Source organism: Daphnia magna, linkage group LG2 (genome assembly GCF_020631705.1).
Source record: "Daphnia magna isolate NIES linkage group LG2, ASM2063170v1.1, whole genome shotgun sequence".
Taxonomy (NCBI): Eukaryota; Metazoa; Arthropoda; class Branchiopoda; order Diplostraca; family Daphniidae; genus Daphnia; species Daphnia magna.
This window is the reverse complement of record NC_059183.1, coordinates 7,004,381-7,026,370: the sequence shown is the minus strand read 5'-3', so window position 1 is coordinate 7,026,370 and position 21,990 is coordinate 7,004,381. Positions and strand designations below refer to the sequence as shown.

The 21,990-nt window shown below is 39.4% G+C and overlaps 2 protein-coding genes and 3 long non-coding RNA genes across 6 annotated transcripts; 3 read left to right on the top strand and 2 right to left on the bottom strand.

The window, feature by feature from the left end:
- Positions 1-3,263: 3,263 nt before the first annotated feature.
- LOC123469642 lies at positions 3,264-4,629 on the bottom strand. The gene is made up of 3 exons (XR_006642926.1): positions 4,443-4,629; positions 4,034-4,347; positions 3,264-3,965 (listed from the first exon to the last, which is right to left on the bottom strand). It is a non-coding gene; the product is annotated as an uncharacterized LOC123469642 (long non-coding RNA).
- On the top strand, positions 4,574-5,458 carry LOC123469640. Of its 2 annotated transcripts, none has more exons than XR_006642924.1 (2): positions 4,574-4,888; positions 4,964-5,458. It is a non-coding gene; the product is annotated as an uncharacterized LOC123469640 (long non-coding RNA). The 2 variants fall into 2 exon arrangements; XR_006642925.1 differs by having other exon boundaries at positions 4,940-5,458.
- A 2,641-nt stretch (positions 5,459-8,099) lies between these two features.
- Positions 8,100-10,167, top strand: LOC116916515. Its single transcript, XR_004390675.2, has 3 exons — positions 8,100-9,464; positions 9,600-9,738; positions 9,802-10,167. It is a non-coding gene; the product is annotated as an uncharacterized LOC116916515 (long non-coding RNA).
- A 6,564-nt stretch (positions 10,168-16,731) lies between these two features.
- LOC116916513 (nascent polypeptide-associated complex subunit alpha) lies at positions 16,732-17,966 on the top strand. The gene is made up of 6 exons (XM_032921764.2): positions 16,732-16,888; positions 17,000-17,133; positions 17,203-17,307; positions 17,370-17,489; positions 17,572-17,667; positions 17,731-17,966. The coding sequence occupies exons 2-6, from the start codon at positions 17,008-17,010 to the stop codon at positions 17,905-17,907; spliced, it is 624 nt and encodes a 207-aa protein (XP_032777655.1). The 5' UTR covers positions 16,732-16,888; positions 17,000-17,007; the 3' UTR covers positions 17,908-17,966.
- On the bottom strand, positions 17,797-20,506 carry LOC116916510. The gene has a single exon (XM_032921760.2). It carries the CDS (start codon positions 20,150-20,152, stop codon positions 18,575-18,577), a length of 1,578 nt encoding a protein of 525 aa, XP_032777651.2. The 5' UTR covers positions 20,153-20,506; the 3' UTR covers positions 17,797-18,574.
- Positions 20,507-21,990: the final 1,484 nt, after the last annotated feature.

Here is a 21,990-nt window from a genome sequence, read left to right as displayed (position 1 = left end):
ACACGTTCGTTACCTGATCAAAGATGTTGGTACTCGGAATTCTATTCCTTTTTTCCATCACATTGGGAACCTTCATTAACTTTCACCGTTACGTAAAAATAAAAAAGAACGCAATTGAATTGTGCGCAATGATAAAAGAAACTCTGTGTTGATTTTTTAAGAATATTATTTGGGAAAGACTACCAAGGCAAGTCTTCTACAAAGATGGGAAGGCTCTCCTTTATTTTGCACTGACTTGTGCTGGAACATGCGCAGTTTTAAACTGACACTTTTTACGATCCCTTCGCAAATCAAAATGGCAAAGCGATGGCGAAAATGTGCCAACGTCAACTGCTACGAACAAAGTCAACTTGAAGTGACTAAGTCAGCAGAGACCTTCGTCGAAAACGATTTGGCGACAGACTGGAAAAAGCTCCGCTCACAGCAGACGTGAATTATCAGAAAAGAGAGAGCGTTATATTTACATTTGCGTATGTAAACGTTTATTTGCACATTACCGAGAAAAATGCGCTCGTGAGACACATACGTTTTGCATCTGCCTTGAAGCCGTTCAGTAAACAGATCGCAAAACGGCCGTCTTCAAATTGTATTCAGCACCAGAACTGGTGAATCACGAGGATTCCACTGACACGACACTGCGCGGGAAGACGAGACAAGTCAAGGCTCAAGCGATTTCTTTGTGAAGTCAATTATTGTTCCGAGGGATTGTTATGGCGGTTAATCAACACCGTTCCAGTTAGCCTAGTCAATTAGCAGATTTAAATTTTAATTGAAACTTGTACACAGAATTGATCGTTTTGGGTAATAGCACTTACGGGATTAGCTATTCAATGCATGTGAACCGTATGAGAGGCAAGTTGGCTTTTTAATTAGATGGACGCTGCCTGTGCTAGCGGCTTCTGTAGCAAAAGAAACATCACATCCACTAAATTGTATTTATGGACCTGTAGTTCTTTGAATCGCATGCCAATCGATCCGCAGCGTGAGGCAGCACATACATTGCGGGTCTTGCCTCTGCAATATCCGAGGTTCACTTGAGGAGCCACCTCCTCAAAACATGAAAGAAAACTTTTCTTTGTGCCCGCGGTAAATACTTAATAACAAAAATATAATCAATGTGATTAAATTAGATAACGGGAAGCGTTATTGTTGTAACCACGTTATTTGCAGGTTGATGTTATCGCTATAGTCTTCAGTAAATGTTGAAAATATTCCAGGCAACTTAAAAGGAATTTGATTAGATCGTCATCCTGACAAAACAACAAATTAAGCTATCGTTGCCCAACACTCATAGATCATTTAGACCATGCAGTATATTTAATTATTTAGTTTTAAAAATGGCGATAAAAACATAATTTATACATAAAGACTTGTCACCTCTGATAAGCATATTTGAAGCCAACATGAAATTTGTCCGTCAAACTTTAGTAAAAATTTACTTAAATTTTTTTTAACCAGCAAAAATAAATGGCTAGTGACTTCCTATTGATAATTAACCGCTATGACATATCTAGGATAAATGGCTTTGGATCCCACCCCATAAGTTGATAAATTTTGTTTTTTCTTTTGATCGCTTAGGCTTCCAACGGCTTCCAACGAAACAATTTTAAGTGCAATATTGAAACTTGTAAACCTTAGACACTTAAATAGAGGCTATATTCAAGCCTCTTTGCCAATCAGGCGTGAATTCGTTGCTAAGGAGTCGGACGTCACTTTCGGAAGCCTCGTTGAACTTGAATTGCTTTGAGACGGACGGGATTTTCGGGAATCCTTCCAATTTTCTCGATTGCTTACCTGTAAACCCCATCTAGCGCTGGTTTTACACCGATGCCGATGCTCGAAGCCGCAAAATATTCGACCAAATTGACAGTAAGGGCGGAATGTTTTTGTTTATTGTTCAGAAAGTCTACTCGATCGTAACAAAGCAACGGATGCTCTACGTAGATGTAGCCATAGTTGAATTAGAATCGCGTTATGTGAAGATAAGAATATGGCAAAGGACTAAGTTAAAGTGGATTTAAATGGGACGTGGCGTCTTCGTTACTTTGTCCTGGACATTTTTTTCGATCACTCATTTTCCGGTCAATACGTACACAAAACTGTTTTTATTTTTTTAATTTTTTTTTCCAGTCACCTTTCGTGGTTTTCTGGGCTATTTGTTAAGTTACGTCGATTAACACATACTAATCGGAAACGAATCGAGTTTTTCTTCATCGTTCGGTGATGGTCTGTGTGACTCTTCCACCATCAGTTCACGAGTAATGTTCTTTGTTCCCCAAAATGTTTGCCCTGTAATGGTGTACATGGTTGTTACACGTTTGCATAGTGTGTTCTGGTCCATCAGTTATCCCTGTTGTATTCGGTGTTCATAATCGTTTCCCTTGTCATGTTGGAATATCTTTGTGTTTCATTCTCCATATTCCTTTTTTGTCTTCTTACTATTGTTTCGTTTCGTTATCCTTTTTGACCAGTTTCCTATGAACGCCATTCGGCCTTAAAAATCATTTGCATAAGCCGTCCGTGTTGATAATGACATTCCCGCCGTCGGACGCTTTGGCGAGTGTTACCGATCGATATAGAAGGACTCTAAAAGGCCTAAAAGTAGTTTTATGAAATCCAAAAATTTTATTCGAGTCATGCTCACGTTGGTTTCTCTCACATTATTAATTAAAAACTTCAGAAATGTTTATAGTGATACAGTGCACGGTAGTAACGACAGTCCGCGTTGAAGTTTTCTACTTATTCCAATACGAGTTTACAATATGGATAAGACAGAGTTGACGTTCAACTCTGTGGAGTCACTTTGCGCCCCATGTGCTGTGCAGTAACGAGCGCCTCAATAAAGGTGTCACAAGTTACTTCACGCGGACTTTATTACTTAGAATTCTTCATATGGATTGAAATTAGGGTTTTACATTCTGCGTACCAACCAAAAGTTTGGGTAGACCTACCGCTGCGTTCAGCAATTTTATAGTCGTATTTTCTTCTTGTCATCCGTCTGCATCTTACTTCTGATATTGGTATACCATGAAGTGTCATAACGAAAGAAGCCTTTGTTCATTTGTCTTAGATTGACTGGCGTTCAACAATGCGATATTCCCGACATCGCATACGACTTCACGCAGTAGGACGTCTACCAGTTACTGGAATTCTTCCGCAATAAGAAAAAATTCCTTTTTTTCCGCCATCCATTATTATTTTTTTTTTTTTTTCGTGATGCCAACATGCTCTGATTGCTCATTCTAAATGGGTGGAACGCTGCATATGCCCTAGCCGATCGATGATAATTGAGAAAATAAGATTTCTTATTATTTAGAAGTAGCTAATTCCGGGATATCAGAGCCGTTAGTCTAGGACGGAGTACGATGGGACTAGCACCGAATTTGCGAACACTGAACTTTCAGATTCAAAATAACGAGATTTGTTGTACAACAACGATAATGTTTTCCGGCCGGAATAGTTGGGGGGAAGGGGGTGCCAGTACGAATAAGGCATAATCTGATATTGTTTGCCGTCGGTGGAAACACGTGCCGTACGCTTCGTTTTGTACTTGCTGTATCATTTTGTTCCTCGTCATTTTTCGTTGTTTGTTTCCCTTTTACTTTTTCCGTCCCTACTTTTTCACAGCAATGTTACGTAACTACATACTCCATTGTCTTGCGGAAACATGCCGTTGGGAAATTGAGTTATTTATTTATCCAAATCCACCAAAAAATATTGTTTTATTTGATCAGCTTCATGTGGTTTGATTCATGGCGGTTCATCTTTCAGGCAAACGCGACGTCTAGCTGGCTTGAAGCTACATTCAAATAGACGAACCGCGGTCACGAGAAATAAAAAGGGGTGGCCTTTTGAAGTTTCCTTTCAAGACCAAGAAAACCTGCCGATCCGTCAACGCGCTTGCACTATCGACGTCGATACTCATCATATTTTCCATTTGAAACACGCCTGGAAGTGCCCCGATGCTGGCGCAAAGAATAAAATTTTTTATTGTGTTTATTGTGTTACTTTTATACCACTAGCGGATGTTTACTTTGCTGGCAGCCTGTAACTCAATCTCGTCCGATATGCATCAAGGTTGTTGCTGTCTGCGGCACGCGCACTGCATGATTCCGTGCACCGCTCCGATAGAATTATCTTTTGAACTCATCCGTGTTCTTGTGGTAGATCTCATTATATCTCGCATGGCACCATTTCATCATTTTGGCCACGTTCAAAAAGGCCAATAAGAGCAACCAAGCTAAATGCAATCGCTTTTGATCCATGCACGTCCATTTAGATTAAGCATCAACCTATTTCTTTTGTTACCGACTCAGCCGCAATTACGGGAGCTGAACAAAAGACTTGCTTACAAGAAGAAGGGAAAGAGCCAAAAACAATAAAGAAATCGCTGGTTTTCAAATACACAAATAAATAAGAAGGAGGAAAGAAAAGACTAGTACTTTACAGATGTGCGGACGAGTTTTGCAGGAAGTTGGTTAGGTCCCAATGGCGCTGTCATCTCTCTAGGGGAGGTAGATACGGTACGAAAAGGAAAGTGGGAAAAGTGGAATGATGGGCCCAGAACCATCCGTCTCCCTCTCCACTTGTTCTCCTTCCACCAACAGCGACAGTGTCCGACTGTTTTCAGTTGCCTACCAGACTCGTTCGGGAAAGGTTGTGAGTTTTTCCTCGCTCTTCCCGTTCGTACTAGAACGGCGCTTCTCTTTTCTCCACGGTCCGACCCATTCATTTCTTTCCTTTCAAACATTTTTGCGACCTACTCGTCCTACAATAGAACGTCCTCCATGCCTCCTTAATTCTTCTGGAGCGGTCGGCATTATGAGGAGGGGACTGTTTCTGGGCGGCCAACTCGTCATCTACTCTCTGCTGATTGTCGCCAACGAGAGTAAAAGAATCGAAATACAAGAAACAAATCAAGACGACCGTCTCCGTAAAGATAGTTGTGTCTCATCTCGTGCAGGTCATCCTGGGGCTCTGCCTGGACTGTTCGTCGACCAGGACGACATTGACGGCTGTAATCATGACCACGGACCGGCACCTTCGTTCAGTGCTCCGGAGAATGGATCGACCGTGAAAGGCCATCACAGCGCCCCAACTCTACTACACTGCACCGTTGAAGAGCTCCATCACCGAGCTATGAATTCTATTTCTTTTCTTCTTTCTTTTTTTTTACTGTTGTCCTATTTTCGTTTCTTAGTATAATTTCAGCGGCTTGCTATGCTTACCTCGTGCATTGCGATTGAGCGAGTCAGCCGCTGTCAAGGGAGGGGCGCGTTTACGTTTACTGCCACAGAGTTGTATTTCAGACTGAGGGCGAACAATCGATTAAAGCAGTCATCAAAGCATGGAGGGTTAAATGTACACGACGATCCACTCTACAAAACCATTCCAACGTCGTCGAATGCCGGTTGTAAAATGAAACGAAATGGAATAATATCGCGAATGCGAGGCAGAAGATACGTTGCAGCTGCCAATTGAAGGATTCGATTTAGTTGTCTAGTACGTCGATCAAGCTATGTTTTGAAATTGAAAGACATCAGTCGACGATCCAATTGAATGGGTATAGCGTAACTGTCGGCATGATGCTCCGCTATTCTTTGATGTACAAGTCCCACCCAACACCGTGGAAGAATGACAGAACAAAGGCTGTTGTTTACATACAAAAAGCACAAAGCTAAGTATAAAAATCCATAAGAAATGTTTGTTTTCCTTATAAAACAAAGCAGTGGCCACGTTTGAAAAAGCGGAGTACCTTTAATCCTTCTATTAATTGTCTTCCACTGCGAAGAAGACTGGTCAAATCCACGGCTGGCTTAAGATCTACAGGATTGTAAGCTAAATCATTGAATTATTTTTAGCCCTACAATGCCGATTGTTGGAAAAGTTTTAAAAACAAGTCACCTTATTGAACGCAACGTCATTTCTGTTTCCTCTAAAAAGCGAATTTCCGTTTGGAGACCATTAATACAACATCGTTAGATATAACTACCAAACGCTATATCTCTTACACGATTTGCTTGTGCTAATGTACCTCCTTTGTTTGTCGAATAGGCACGAAACGAGTCTGTACAGAGTTTTTCAAAAGAGAAACAAAGAGTCAGCTCTATAGAGATGTCTTTGTTGGAGAACATTTACATTATTTAGTATTGTATATTTCGTCAAATGAAGATGGATTGAGGGAGCTCGTAAGAAAGGCACAAGAGGCTAAAGAAAAAAAAAGGCCTTTGTTACCGCACGAGTTGTTTGAGCTTCTGTTCGGCGAAACGGGGTGGAAGCGGCAATCAAACGTATTCTACACATCCTGGTTTTCTTTAAATTTTTCTTATTTTTTTACTACGTTCATTTGTTTTAAAATCATTTTCTCTTAGGAGTCAACCAAAAATATATTTTTAAAAAGAGAGAAATGGAAAACGACGATAGAGGCAATGGAGTAGAAGAGTATACCCATGAAGAAATAGCATTAAGTCGTAAAAGGCCGCAAAAATGCTTCCGGCTGCCCAGCAACTGCGATATACTCGATATACTGGAGACAATGCTCCTTTATGAAGATGCATGATGGTCGGTTTTTTGCTGCTCACGCTTTTTTTCCCGCTGCATAGCCCGTTCATTCTTCTTCAAGACATTATAGTTTCGCCTTGAGCCCGGACTTGAATCTATGAGACCTCCCTGCTTAAAGCAGCCTCAGTATGATGTATGTAATGTAGCGACGACCGTGGAGGTTTGGATCACGCCCTCCACTGAATTCAATCACTTTGGTGATATATTGCACGTTATATACTTCGGCCTCTTTTCCTTTTAATCAAAGGCCAAGCTCAGCTCTTAAGGCATTGCAGTGCTATGTGTCGTACGTTCTTTTTAACATCTTTTCTCTGCAAGAGATTATTCCAAAAACTCGTTGAGTACTAGATTCCAGGATTTAGAAGAGAGGGAATTATTCACGATAGGTCCCGCGTATAGATCCGAAATTCGCAAACCAATTCTTGCATTTCCGACCAGACTAGACTTTATCTTCTATTGTGATATAATCTTAAATCAAATATTTTATCTTAAAAATTTTTAATCTGTCAATTACCGTGTCTTTTATTTTAATGGCAAGGGTTTTGGACGAAAAAGACGGAAGGAATTGTTGACGGTGGGCGGATCCAGTTACACGGCCAACCCTCGGATCAGTCCCGATTTTACTTAGTAGGGGAGAGTGGGGCTAGTTGGCAGGAGGGCAAGTTTGCAATTCTTAATTTAGACGAATTGTGTGAAAGAGGTTTTATTGAAATAATTCATAGTCAAAGATGTTTATCGTGCGCACATTTGTGCAAAGTTTTATGAATTTATCCCAAATAGTTTAGGAAATAGAAAATAACGAAATTTTTTGCGTCAAATCCACAATAGTTGCGTGCTTGGTATTCATCAATTTTATCTTTTCTTGGTATGCATATAATTTTTAAAAAATATTAGTTTTATAGAAAATTGTGTCCTCTATCGAACTGTAACAATGGATTTGTTTTAATCAATTACAAAGGAGTAATAAAAATTTTTATTTTAATAAACCCCGGGTTGGGGCAAGTTGATACATTGCAACATGGGGCATGTCGGCATAGGCATTATACATGCATATGTATAGTACATGGCCTGTCAAAATGTCAGGGAATTGTTAGTCGAATTTTTGCTAGATATGACTTATGGTGAACAGTGGTATGCATTAAGGGCCAAAATTTGGCAAATTTTAAGTGTTTCTCTTTATACGATGTTCACCTGTGAAATGTTTGCCTGAATTATGTATATTATTTTTTATTTTTTGCATTTAAGGCTATTAATCCTTATGTAAGTTATCACAACTTATTTCTGAGTTTCCCACTCTAAAATAACTATAGGATTTTTGTTTATTGTAATGTTATTCTAGTTTGTTTACAACATCAACATTTCACTGAAATCCGTATTTAAAATACATGGGGCCAACTTACCCCACTACCACTGCCAACTTACCCCGTTAGTGGGGCATGTAGGCAAATTTTTTTTAGCTTTTTGAACGTTGATTTCGATAAGAATTCTTCAACGTAGATCAAATTAAAAAATAGCACGAGAAAGCTGGTTATCTGAGCTTTCTTTTACAATTTTTTAGGTGTATGAAAAATTAAAGAAACCAGAGAAGAAATTAAAAAAATTGTACCAACTAGCCCCACCCTCCCCTACAGCAAGCATCTTTTTGTTAATTCCGTTGTTGCCATCATTTCTAGTGATTTTTCGTAAGAATTGCCCAGCCCCAGTAATAAATGAAATTGTGACAGTCCACAATTATGGTAGCTCAAGTTTAATCCAGCGATGATTAACGACTCCAGCACATACCTCTGCCACATCTCTACCGACCCACCACTCATTCGTTACATCCCCTTTGAGATTTCAGATAATAATTTATTCATGCTCAAGCTACAAAGTTTTCTATAGTTCCATTGCAAAGCACCTACCAGTAAAACATAGACAGAATATAATTTTCTAATCGGAAATTTCCTTTTTTCTGGGGCATTAGTTTTTTGGTTTCCGTTTCGTTTATTTTATACACCAGAAAATGCGACTCCTAAAATTTGAATTAACATTAATTTAAAGATTGCCACATAGATACTACGTAACAATTTAGAGGAAGGAGAGGGATAATTCTTGAAATCAGACTGGGTCTGCGAACCGGATGTAAAGTGAGTTCCGTCATTTGTCACGGTCACCCTTGGCCGGTTATCGACGGACGATGCGATCTACAAACGGACGCCGGCGTTTTGGGTGCCTCGTACGTCTTGGTCGTAGCGTTGGCCGTGATCGATCGTCTTCCAGTTCGGAAAAGCAGCTGCGATGACTTAAGACGATGCATCCGTTTTTACGGGTGTCCCACCATTTGTCACGTTTTACGGCATGAAATGAATAACGGATACGCACCAACTACTTCCTTGCTCTGTGCACAAAGCAGAAGAGCTGGAACTATCGCTGTATAGCTTACGTTGGAACTAGCCTTAGATCCGGCCCTGGGTTTTCCTCATCCATTTAGAATATGAATGATATACCGGAACTCTGTAAGAAACCGATATGAAATGTGGGCACAACACCCCCTAGTACATCCGCATATTCCTCTTTTAGACTCTCGTTCACGTCAATTCAGTTATCTCGTGTTGTTTCATCCGGCTCATGTTTTTCTGCGTTGGTTGTGGATAGAACATGTTTTCTCACTTGTCGATTATATGGGTTAACCCGGGAATCTTGTGTATTGAATAATTTGAAAGGAAATGTGTGTCAATTAGTTCCAGAACTGATTTTCGAGATCGTTGACAGTTTGACGGACGCAGCGCTATCGTCGGACCAGATCCTCTACTACTGCATCGGCTCCAGCCTCGAACTAAACGCTATTGGATCAAACCGACGTACTTCCATTGGCTCAAGTCGGGCAATCCAGTGTCCGATGAACTGTGGCGTGGTGGAATCAGGTCTGCATTTTTCACCATCATTCTACATGTTTCCTGGCCGTCAGGTCACATCCGGACCAAAGACGATGATGAGGATTTATCTAACGTTCAAAAATATTTTTTGTTTTGTGTTTCATTTGATTTATATTCCAATAGTATTATACACGGAAATCCTTAAGCTTGGTCAGCTGGAAAAACAAGCTTAGCATTGCCAACGCAAAGGTTAACGACGGAGGGAATTACACTTACAGCCTAGATTCGTTTTCCGTCAGTATCGTCGCTCATTTTCTTAAAGGTAATTTAGTCGATCTGATTTTAAAGAGTTTTTAGCTTTACATTTTAACATTTTATATTTGAGGGGCGATAAGAAAATACCGGATTAGTTTCATAATCTGCAGACTATTCGGCGTTGGCGTGCCGGAGAAGTATATTGCATTCGGGAAGTTCAGCAATTCAGATTTTGAAATTCGATCCACATTGTATGTAGGGATCTTTTGAAGGCTTTTTGATACCCGACACATCAGAGACGTGTTGAGTTAAAAAAAGGTTTTTCTGATTGCACCTTCACTTCTTTCGGCATTGAAAAACCACATACTCTGTTATTAAAATCATCTCCTAGCAATCGATTTTTCCAGAAAATTGTATTTATTTATTTTTCTCCATGCCATCATCAAACGAAATCAGCTTAAGAGTAGAGCCCAATATAAAAAGACATCAATGTGAACACACGATTGAGTGGAATGCCGTTCGATATTCGTTGGTCCGTACTCTTCTGGAGCAATAAGCGATCCGGTCAAGGAATTGTGAAGACGCTTTCAGCGGAAGTCGTCAAGACGTAAGCACAATATAAGCTCAACTTGTAAGCGCTCTTCGGAATGCAGGCACCATTTCCAACACATAATATACTCTCGATGGGCTTAGACACTTGGACAACGAAGTCGGCGAAGAAAAAAAAAATAGAAGAACTTGTTCTGGTGTTTTTGGGGGAAAATCTTGTCGCCAAGCAAAAGGAATTTGCAATAGATTCACTAGATTCAACCAGTTCTATACAATTACTAGGAAGGAATCGATTGGCTGTTTTTGCGTCGAACTTTTCGCCCTCGTTCTTACGTGTTATTTAAATGGTTGCGATCACGCAGAATCTTGGCAGCTACCAGAACGAATCGATTGACAATAACTTGGGTCTTTTTTCTCAGCCACGTTATTAGTTAAACAAAAAGAAAAAACAAATCATTAGCGAAAAGTCACGCACATCCCTGTTTCGTCATTTGAATAACCACTTGGTTTCAAGTTGTTTACCTCTGTGTATACTGTTCTTGTTCACGAGTAGAACTGGCTTCTTTGATGAGAGTCAGATGAATCAGAGAGCTTCACCAGAAGCTAGGCAATGACAAGCAATCATCCGAACATAGACACGATGACTTCCGGCCATGATGATAAAAGATATAGCTACTCACTCTTCATATAAGAATATCAAGATCTTTACTTGACAGCTGCTGGGGTTGACTTGGAAATCCCGCATAACACGTTCACCCCCGCGTTCATCTACCCGATCAAATTTGTTGGTATTCAGTATTATTCATATTTTTCCCCATAAAATTGCATGCCTTCGTTCGCTTTCACGATTACGTAAAAACAAACGCAATTAAATTGCGTTCAACCATGAAATAAAACTCTCTATAGATTTTAGAAGAATATAGTTTGGGAAAGAATATCATGGCAAATCTTTTGCGAAGATAGGAAAGCTTCTTTATTTGCACTGACTGGGGCTCGAATATGCGCAGTGTTAAACTTTCTCTTTACGATGCCTTCGCAAATCAAAATGCAAAATGATGGCGAAAAAGTGCCAACGTCAATTGTTACAAACAAAGTCAACCCGAAATAATCGATTCGTATGAGACCTTCGTGTAACCCATTGGCGTCAGACTGGAAAAGGCTATACGAGCACAACGTTGACATGGCTATACAGAAGACGTGAAATATATCAGCAAAAAAGACTTGTGTTATATTTTCATTTGCCTATACAAACGTTTTTTTGCGCAAACACCGAGAAAAATGCGCTGATGTGACACAAATGTTTGCATCTGACTTCAAGCCGTTTGGTAAACAGATAGCAAACGGCTGTCTTCGACTTACTGGTACTCAGCACCATATAACTGGTGAATCACGAGGCAACTGCCTTTCTATATTCAAGTGACATCGAGGGACATAACAATCCGCGGAACGGGATGATAAGTCAAGGATCAAGCGTTTTCTTTATGGAGTCAAGCGTTACATACGAGTGTTATGTAGTGGCTAATCAACACCGTTCCAGTCAGCCTAGTTAATTAGCCGAGTTTAATTGGAACTTGTGTACAGAATCTACTATCTTTTGATTAATAGCCCTTACGAGATTAGCTTATCAATGCATGTGAAGCATATGAGAGGCATGTCGACTCTTTAATAAAATGGACGCTGCATGTATTAGTTGCTGCTGCTACTAAAAAAAAACCAAAAAAAACTAGCCAGCCGCTAAACTGTATTTATGGACCTGTAGTTCTTCTAATCGCATGCGAATCGATCCAGCGCAAGCCAACATAGCACCTTATTGCGTCTGCGATATCTGCAATTTGGTGAGTCCCCGTCCGAATGAAAGAAAACTTTTAACCGTACTGCATGGTAAATGTTTAATAACACAATAATGATATGATGAAATTAGGTAATTAGGAGTGTTACCTTCAACCGCAAGTAGCTTTTGGGTACCAAAGAGGAAAATTGCAACTGATTTCCATTAAAAAGGTGATAGCCTTTTGTGGACTTCCAAATAGGCCTCAAATCTCCCATAAGCTTGTCACAATCCTTGTCAATAACAATGGTAAACATAACTTACTTCCACTATGTTTTTACATATTAGAAGACAACTCAAGATATTTTTAAACTTTATGATACATCTGACGAACACAGAACCTACATTTGGAGATGATTGTAACAGCAACTGCACAAAAAGTGCAGTGCTTCTCAGTCAAGGGCAAACAAATTTTTTAAATGGATACAAACTTGGTATCTGTGGCACCATTCCAAAAATCTGCAAGATCACTTACTATTCGGAAAAACTGCTCGACCACATTGAAGCGATAGACTTGGATATAGCAGTATGTAAATGCGAATCGTTATGCGAGATAGAATTAGAATTAATAGGGCTTAAGACTGGCTAAGGGATAAAACTGTTCTTTGAAATCTTATTATTATCGGCTCTATGAACGTCTACGCCATCTAGCGGATGTATTTTCTGTTAATTTGCTGATTGGCATCCTACACAGAAGAAGCCGAAAGTACCTATCTGGAGAAAAAAATCAAAAAAATAATTGTCATAGGATCATCCAATTGTTCATTTAATTATATCGTAGATATATAAATACAAGTTGGCCCTTACTACGAGGTACTAGCTATAGATAAAACCAGATGCATAACTCAAGACGTACTGTACATGTTTTAATAAAGGGTACTCATACCAGAAACACCACGAATTTCCTCTAACAGATTGATTGTTAAAATATAAAATTTGAAGAATTCAATTTATTTTTTTGTTGAAAAGAAATTGTGAAAATATTGAGAATGTTTTTATGGCAATCATTGTATATTACAAATTACACAAATATTAACTATCACGAAAAATAAGCCCTTTGATGAGATGCGGATCCCCCAAAAGGTGTTCAGAAAGTACACGTATAGGCGGCGCAATAGACTGGAACTAATTTACATTCAGTAGTTTTCCGCAAAGAATTCGAAAATGTATCAAACGATCGTGACCATTGTCGTATTTCTTTTCTGGATGTGTCACGGTTGGATCCTTTATACGATCGACCAGTTTTGTCAACATCGATTTTGTCATACACCAAGAAACGAACCGAAATCAGTCACTAGAACAATCCAATCATCACAAGATGAAGGAACACCCAGACAAGACCAGAAAAAAGATCAAGTCTCTCAACCAGAAAGGCCATCAGCTTCACTTAATTCGGATCGCCCTCATTCATGTGAGAATCCCGAGAATCTGGAAATCCACCATTCCATGGCAACCGATAACGGAATCGAAGACTATGCTGAAATGCTCGAAGAAGAAAAAGTAAGCAAATTTCAGCATAAATTTCAACAATCAAGTTTTATCGTAACGGGCCTGGAAGAAACTCAATACGAAAATGACGAACTCAAACGAGAGGTAGCTTCATTGCGGAGTAATGCACTCGAGCAGGAAAAACACTGTCAAATTGCCGAAACACAGCTTAAGAATGATAATGCTGCCCTGCAAAGAAACTTGAAGACCAACCAAGACAAATACCAGAAGAACCTTGCTTTAATAACAGCCGAGCTACAAAAAGTCACTGAAGAAAAGCTATCGCAGAAATGTACCCTCGACATGGCGAATGACACAATCAACGCAAAAGTGTATCTTCTAGACACGCTGAGGGCTGAGTTACACAATCTAAAAGTTAACCAGCAAGAGCAATCTTCCATTCAAGAGGAGAATGACGGCCTCAGAGAACAGGTGGCATCTTTGCGGGAAATTGAGTCAAAACTGATTGAAGACAAAGAAATTTTGGAATCTAAATTGAATTCTTTGGATTCAGAAAATCGTGTCATTATGGACGCAAAAGAAGCTGCTGAGCAGTCTGCGAAACAAGCGGAAGTGTTGGTTGACGAACAACTTAAGAACATGGAATGGCTTTATTCTGATCTTGAATTAGCCACTCAGATTATTGGTGAAAGAGTACATCTTGTCGATCAACTACACAATGAGCTTTCAGAACTCAAACATCTTAATGCTGTACTAGAGAGAAAAAATAAGGAAATAGAGATCGATATGAAAAGACTAAACGGAGCTGCTAGCTGTCGAGCTGCCTCGCTCTCTGCTGAACAAGCAGCAAAATTGATTGAACAACAACGTACCTCAACCCAGCAATTGGTGTCGGAATTCGATCCGTTAATCCAGGAGATTCCTGTTCGATACCCACGCTGCAATTGGGTATCAGATTTCGACGAAATTGATCCATTGAAAATAGAAATTTACGAATTACGCGAAAAAGTTCGTAAACTCGAGATTCTAAACGAAAGCTTAACCGTTATCCAGGAGATTCCTGTTCGATACCCACGCTGCAATTGGGTTTCGGATTTCGACGAAATTGATCCATTGAAAATAGAAATTTACGAATTACGCGAAAAAGTTCGTAAACTCGAGATTCTAAACGAAAGCTTAACCGTTATCCAGGTGATTCCTGTTCGATACCCACGCTGCAATTGGGTTTCGGATTTCGACGAAATTGATCCATTGAAAATAGAAATTTACGAATTACGCGAAAAAGTTCGTAAACTCGAGATTCTAAACGAAAGCTTAACCGTTATCCAGGAGATTCCTGTTCGATACCCAAGCTGCAATTTGGTAACGCATTTGGACGAAATTGATCCATTGAAAGTAGAAATTTACGAATTACGCGAAAAAGTCGGTAAATTCGAGATTCTAAACGAAAGCTTAACCGTTATCCAGGAGATTCCTATTCGATACCCACGCTGCAATTTGGTAACGGATTTAGACGACATTGATCCATTGAAAGTAGAAATTTACGAACTAGGCGAAAAAGTTCATAAACCCGAAATTCTAAACGAAAGCTTAACCTCGAAAATTGAGGAAAACAATAAGGTGGAAAAAGAGTTACAACTAACTATAGTGGATCTTAAGACACAGAATCAGCTACTTGTGCAAAGAAGTGGAGTTTCAACACAGTCCACCCAACAACCGGATCGAGGGGCTGAAAAGCAGGAATCAACACTTTATGAAGTACTCGGCTCGTCCAAAGGACCTGTATTGTGTGAGAACGAGGTAGCAGAAGAAGGGGAGATTGACGAGTTCGGCTTGGATATAATTCAAAATAATGAAAATCTTGTCGAGAAGAAAAGTGGGACTAAGTTCAAACGATGGCTAGATAGGCACAAGTGTGAAAAACACAAAGTCCCACAAGACAACGAAGGGGTTAGGCTAATGCAAGGCACAGCCAAAACGATGATTCAAAGAGTCAAAAAGCTGAAAGAAAAGACTCGAGATCTTCTAAAAGCCTAAAGAACTGCACAAAAAAAAAAAAAATGCCGAAAATCTGAGTTCGCGATAATTTCGTTTTTTTTTTTCCTCCTTAAAATTCACAGTGTTTTGTCACTGAATAATATTACTTTGTCCCTGGCTAATGTAATCCGGGTTACATTCTTGTTTCGAATTTCAGAAATAATCAAATTGCTCCGTTCAGACTATTACCCGTGGTCCGAAGAAGCAAGACATCCAAAACAACGCTCTTTCTTTAACTAGTGTTCTCTTTGATCAGTAAAAATGTATGGGAGTGGGAAGACGAAGCGGTATAACCTTGCGTTTTACCACCGCCGGCTTCTCTACTCCCCACATTTTGACCGTTATAGGGGACACACCGAAACGATTGGAGTATCAATCCGCATAAAACGCAGTTTTGGTGACTCGATCGTCTCGTTAATGTTGGAGAGAGTGTTGTGGAGGTTGTTTTGTCTTTGGAAGAACGCGGATAGTTTGTCAGAACGGGGATGATTTTGATCAAGACTGAAATAGAAACAAGAACGGAGTCCTGGAAGAATTGGCTGGGGAAACGATTCATTGAAATACATTTTTACAAACAAAAGCAAAAAACGCGTAATCAAAACTTATTTAAGGTTAGATATCATCGGGCTTAAAACTGGTATGGTCTAAAGTTCAGGAAGGAAAGAGGAACAGGCAGAAAAGGGTCATCAAAGGACCATTTTTTCAACATTCAAAGGCACTGCAAAAAACCACCAGAATAGGCAATTTTTTTTTTTTTTTTTTTTTTTACGGAAGCTGAACGGCTAGCTGATGGGATTCCGACGGAACGATTCGCTATACAAAATTAGGGAAACAGACTGCTTTTTGCCATGCTTTACTGCATCAAACTTATTACATAGCCCGTTTGGCGCTTGATTGGCCTCTGGCCATAGGTTTTTCAAAGAAAATACTTGACAGAGAACTCCTAAACTTAAATATGTATTTAAAGAGCTCAATTTTTGGAAATTACTCTGATCAGTTAATTAAGTCAGTAATTAAGGCAGACGATAATGTGTGATGAAACAAATTCTAATGAATAGCACCCGTGTGCTGAAAATTAGATGAATCTCAACACAAAGCATTTGGAGATTACCATGAAACACCAAAAAAACCTCGATCTCTGTGATATCTCAATACGGTTTTTTAAAGATCGGGGTGTGTTCAAGTGCCACTGCTTCACTGTGGAGCCACATGTTCAAGTGTCGGAGAGGGATGCTATTCTATTTCGTTTCGTAGCGACACAAATTATTTTAGACTCCTCCTTCTCCAAATAGCTTTCTTTTCGTCGTTTTCGTCTGCCGTCCAAGCAAGTCCTACGCGTCACGTGAAACATCAAGTAAGTCGTTTCTATTGGAAGTTATCGCCTAACATCCAGATAATAATTGCATTATAATGATAAATTGATGGAAGTATCGTTTCAATATATTGTTTCCATCATTTAAACTAGACTAAAAAATGCCGCAAGTCACGGAATTGGAGAAGGGAGCCCCTACTGTTCAGGATGGTTCGGATAACACTGATTCCGACTCTGATGACTCGGTACCAGAGTTGGAAGATGCCGGAACGGCCGTACAAAGCCAAGTAATATGAAAGTAATTTAAAAGAATTTAGAACCCATGTATTTCTACAGTATCTTGTATGTCATGCTAGGTTGCTGCCGCTGCTGGACTTCCAGAAGAGCTGGTCAGCAAAGCTAAGCAAAGCCGGGGTGAGAAAAAAGCTAGGAAAATCATGTCCAAACTTGGCTTGAAGCAGGTATCTCAATACATTTGCCATTTATAAACATATGTTATATGATCCTTTTTTTTGTAACCTAGGTCACTGGTGTAAGCCGGGTTACCATCCGTAAATCCCGAAATATTCTGTTTGTTATTAACAAACCTGACGTGTACAAAAACCCTGCATCAGACACATACATTGTGTTTGGAGAAGCCAAGGTAATGCTTCTTTAAAAAAGGGTTAAATAACCATAATTTCTCTTGGTTTACCAATGCATTGTTTGGTGTAAATGTTTCGTAGATTGAAGACCTAAATCAGCAAGCTCATATGGCTGCTGTTGAGAAATTCAAGGCCCCTGAGTTGAACCCTACTGAAGCTGGAGCTCATGGCACAACAGTAAATACAAAATCATCTAGAGTAGTTTATGTGCAGTTGTCTGAACATTTATTTTTCATTTAGGTTCCTGCTCCTATACAAGAGGAATCTGAAGAAGAAGTGGATGATGCTGATGTAGAAGAGAAAGACATTGATCTTGTCATGACTCAGGCAAATGTGACACGAGCAAAGGCCATAAAAGCACTCAAGAACAATAAGAATGACATTGTAAATGCTATAATGGAACTTACAATGTGGTGAAAGACGCTCTGCACGAAATAACATCGTGAATTATTTCAATACAAGTCATAAAGTGAAAATTTTTTTCTTAATCAAGCTAAGTTATGTTAAACAAATTTCAAACCATCAACCATACTATACCATCAAAACAATGGTAAGAACTCCTGCCCAGCCAACTTTATTGGTAAGTTTAAATCAAATCCAGATTTCTTTCTGCACATGACTGTAAGGTAAGAGATTGTACTCTGGTAGTTGTTGCATCATTTTGACTTGAAGACTTTATTATTATTATTTATTTATTTATTGATTTATTGGTGCATGTTTAATAGCTTTAAGATTTCAGTTTGCATTGAAATAAGCCAATCCTAATGATTTTAGTGAGTGTATAGGATGGTGCAGAATGTTCCCCACTTGGCCTCGTTTGACAGAATTGTGTGTAAATTCCGGATAGCGAAAATGGGAAGAAAAAGGATTGTTATGGCATGCTCATGGAAACCAAGCCTTATGTACGACTGGTTGTATACCATGTCCATTGTCTATAGACTACTCTGGTGGTTCAACTCCCTTTTTTTTTTTTTTTTTTCCTTCTTTTTTTTCTTCTTTATCGTGATGTTAATTTGTGGAAATTGAATTTTCTGTGGTAGCCCACGTCGACACTAAATCAATTGTTAAAGAAAATATTCATTTGTTAACTCTTAGTCGACAGTTCGATATCAACTGACGAGTTCTTCGAGATATTTACACTCGATGGATAGATTTTGCGCCAAGTTCGCATCATTTTGAGAGCAAATCGAGGATGTCGAAATCCTTGTAAAAATGGGTTGAGGCTGCTTCCGACATTGATGAGTAGTCGGAAAATTGACAAGCAAATAGTCGCATGTTGAGGCATATGAATGCCAGCCACGAGTAGGAACCACGGAGGAAAGTAGAAAATCACAAAAGACAGCATTACTGTAATTTGTACGCTGGTCGGATTTTCCCATTGAATTTGTTTAAGTCCCTTGTACTTTTTTACTTGCTTCCGTCTCTTCTTTGGGCGCATTCTGGAGTTGGATTCTCGTATTGAATGAGCATATGAAGACTGAGACAGTGATCTTGAATCTGGATCCTGCAAAAATGCCATGCGAGCATCGTTGAGCTGCTTTAATCGATGATGCAATTTCTCAGTAGACAATTTGTTGTTTGCGCCCTTGACTGAGTTGGTGGAAACATCAGCAGAGTAGACGCTTACGCTACAACCAGGTGATGCTGGTGATGATGCCATCGCTTTGGTAGATTTACTAGATAGAAAGTCTTGATTGTTTTCGGGTAGGCAGGGCTGTAAATTGATCTCGTTGTCGGAATGCATCAATTCATTGTCATTGATGTGTGATTTTGTCGTAGTTTCAGCTACATGATCGTTTTCGTCCAAGGTGACAATTGTCGGAATCATCATGGCGTTTAAAGGGCGTTCATGTAATGTTTTTCCTGGTTGCAAAACCGGTTGTACACTAACACTAGGAAACGTTTCGGAGGGTGTGCCATAATCACTGCTGTCCGAACAAAAACAATCGGCATCCTGGCAATGTTTTTGATGATTATTTTGAATTGCTCTGGTAGTAAGGTGACCGATTACAGGTGGGATAGAACTAAGGTTCGAGAAAAAGAGGAGACAAGCCGATGCAATAAGTGTCAAGGAATATATTCGTAGACAAGGTTGAATTGTCCTTCTGTCGTTTTCAGCCATCGTAGTGGTTAACCCTGCCCCCCAAAATACAATAAGAAAATTGAGCCACATAGCAAACAGAAAAGTCAGAAACCAAAATGCACAAAACATCACTTTAACTATTCGAAAATCCTTTGACATTTCTGCGTGATTGGCCGAGATGTTTAACGTCCACCAATGCGAGAGTGAGAGGACTGCCGTTCCGGGCATAGATAGCAAGTGTATTGCATGGATAATGTTGTGCAAAACAGAGCACCACCATCCTTCTTTGTGTGTCGACAATGGCTCATTGTAGTTCAACAACCACAGTGAACAAATCACTCCAGCAAGACTGATCAATGAAAGGAGACACTGAGCGAGGGCCAAATTTAAAAGTCCGAAAAAATATCCACGGCATGATGCGTTGTATACTTTTGCTGAAGCCATCACGAAACTGTTGATTGCAAAAGCCGTTACAGCAATAGTACCTGCAGACATTTCTAACCAGATTAAACACTTCCTTAGCGAAGACGAATGGTGACTAGGGGCCAGCCACTCTGCCGTCCAGTTGTAACTGGCCATTTTAATCAGTGACAAAATAAAACTGATAAAATCAATATACTGATGCCATATTTCTGTGTTGCACAGTCAAATCCAACAACACGATTGAACTCGTTTCTTGTTCTATGTCGGTAGTAGCCTCAATAGACAACACCTGGATCAACTGTATCCGATTTTTCTCAAGAATTTTCGCGTTAGCTGAGCCGACGCGCGGTAGCTTGTGTGGGTTTACCAACAGTTACCAACTGATGTCTTTTTAGCAGCATCTTCTTGTCGATCTTATTGCGTACTGTGGCAAATTTCTTGTTGCGCGCAAACAATGCATCTCGGGTACGAATCGTCACCAAGGCAACTTCGACAAATGAAATCGGAATAACGAAACATATCTTTGCCTGAGTTGCGTGCATGACGCCAAAAAGGGATCAGAAAATCGAGCTAAAAATCCCGAGTCAAGTAAAAAAAAAAAAAAAAGAGAGAGTAAAACAATCCTACTCCGCTTACTGACTTACCAACTGCGCAACCAACCTTATGTCGACGATGGTGACTGCATGAAAGGACACAAACATCAGCGGAAATTTAATCCTCTTAGTGTAGGTATGGCGTACCTAATTATCGAACTTCTTATAATAATCCTACAACAATATCTGTCATGCTCTATTGAAGCAACGCGATATTACATACATCTCCAACTGACTAGTTGGATCACTGAAGTTTTTTAATATCAATAACCACAAAACGACTGTTACAAGAAATATTGATCTGTTGAAAGCAAAAACTGAGCAAACTTAAAAAATAAAACATTACCAAATTTAAAGTCTGGTGTTTCCATCATCCTTTCAAACCGTTTTGCACTAGAAACATATTTCTTAACATGACGGAAGAGGTAAACAAAACAGACAGAGATTGGAAACAGAGAACCGTTAACGTGAATTATCAGTCATAGAAGAAGTGGGGAAAGCACCAAAAACAGCTAGGTTCACAAATACACGTAGGTTTGATGAAAAGGAAATATAAACAACTGTCCTAATTTTACATTCTAATCTTCGTATAAAAGTCGGAATATATTTTAATAGACCATAGTAGCCTAATGATCCGTTATGATTGCCACTGTGAACTGCCGATGACCTTAGAGGTAGCAGGTTGCCTGCATACTTACCTTTACGTACTCATGCATTATAGCCAAGATTGGGTCACTCGATTAAGGCGGTCGGGTCCGGAAATGACTAATTTAATATACAACGGGACACGTCCGTATTGGTCTAAAGATTAAATGTCATCAGGACATGCCAGACGGAAATCATATAACTTAATGAAATTCCGTTTGCAAATGCGAACGGAAAAATACGAGGGGTGTAAAACTCTTTGGCAAGGTGTACGAGATTCTAGAATCACGACTGATTCTCGAATAAAAAAATGATTCATTTGTGATTCTTGGACTCAAGCATCATAATTTTCTTTCCAAAAACATTTAATTCTTACTGCAAACTGCCATTCGTTCTGGAAAAAAATTTTGATTCTTTGACAAGTGTTCGAGATTCTTTCGAGTTTTAAACCCCCGGGGGAAAAAAAACAAATGATTAAATAATGGACACTCTAAAAGAAGTGGCTAATCTTAGGTATTCCACACTCTTACATCTCGAACATCTTTAGATAAGGATATACTGTATATTACGTTATGATATTATAAGTTATCACAAAAACCTTGGTGATGTATTCGAGTACTAACTGGGTCACCAATAACCCTTTTTCTATTCCGTATAATGAAACCGAAGAGGAAAACCGGGGACGGAAATGAAGGCAGACACAGAGGAAGAAAAAAAGCACAGGTTGGAAAAGATACTGGTCATTTCCTTAGAATA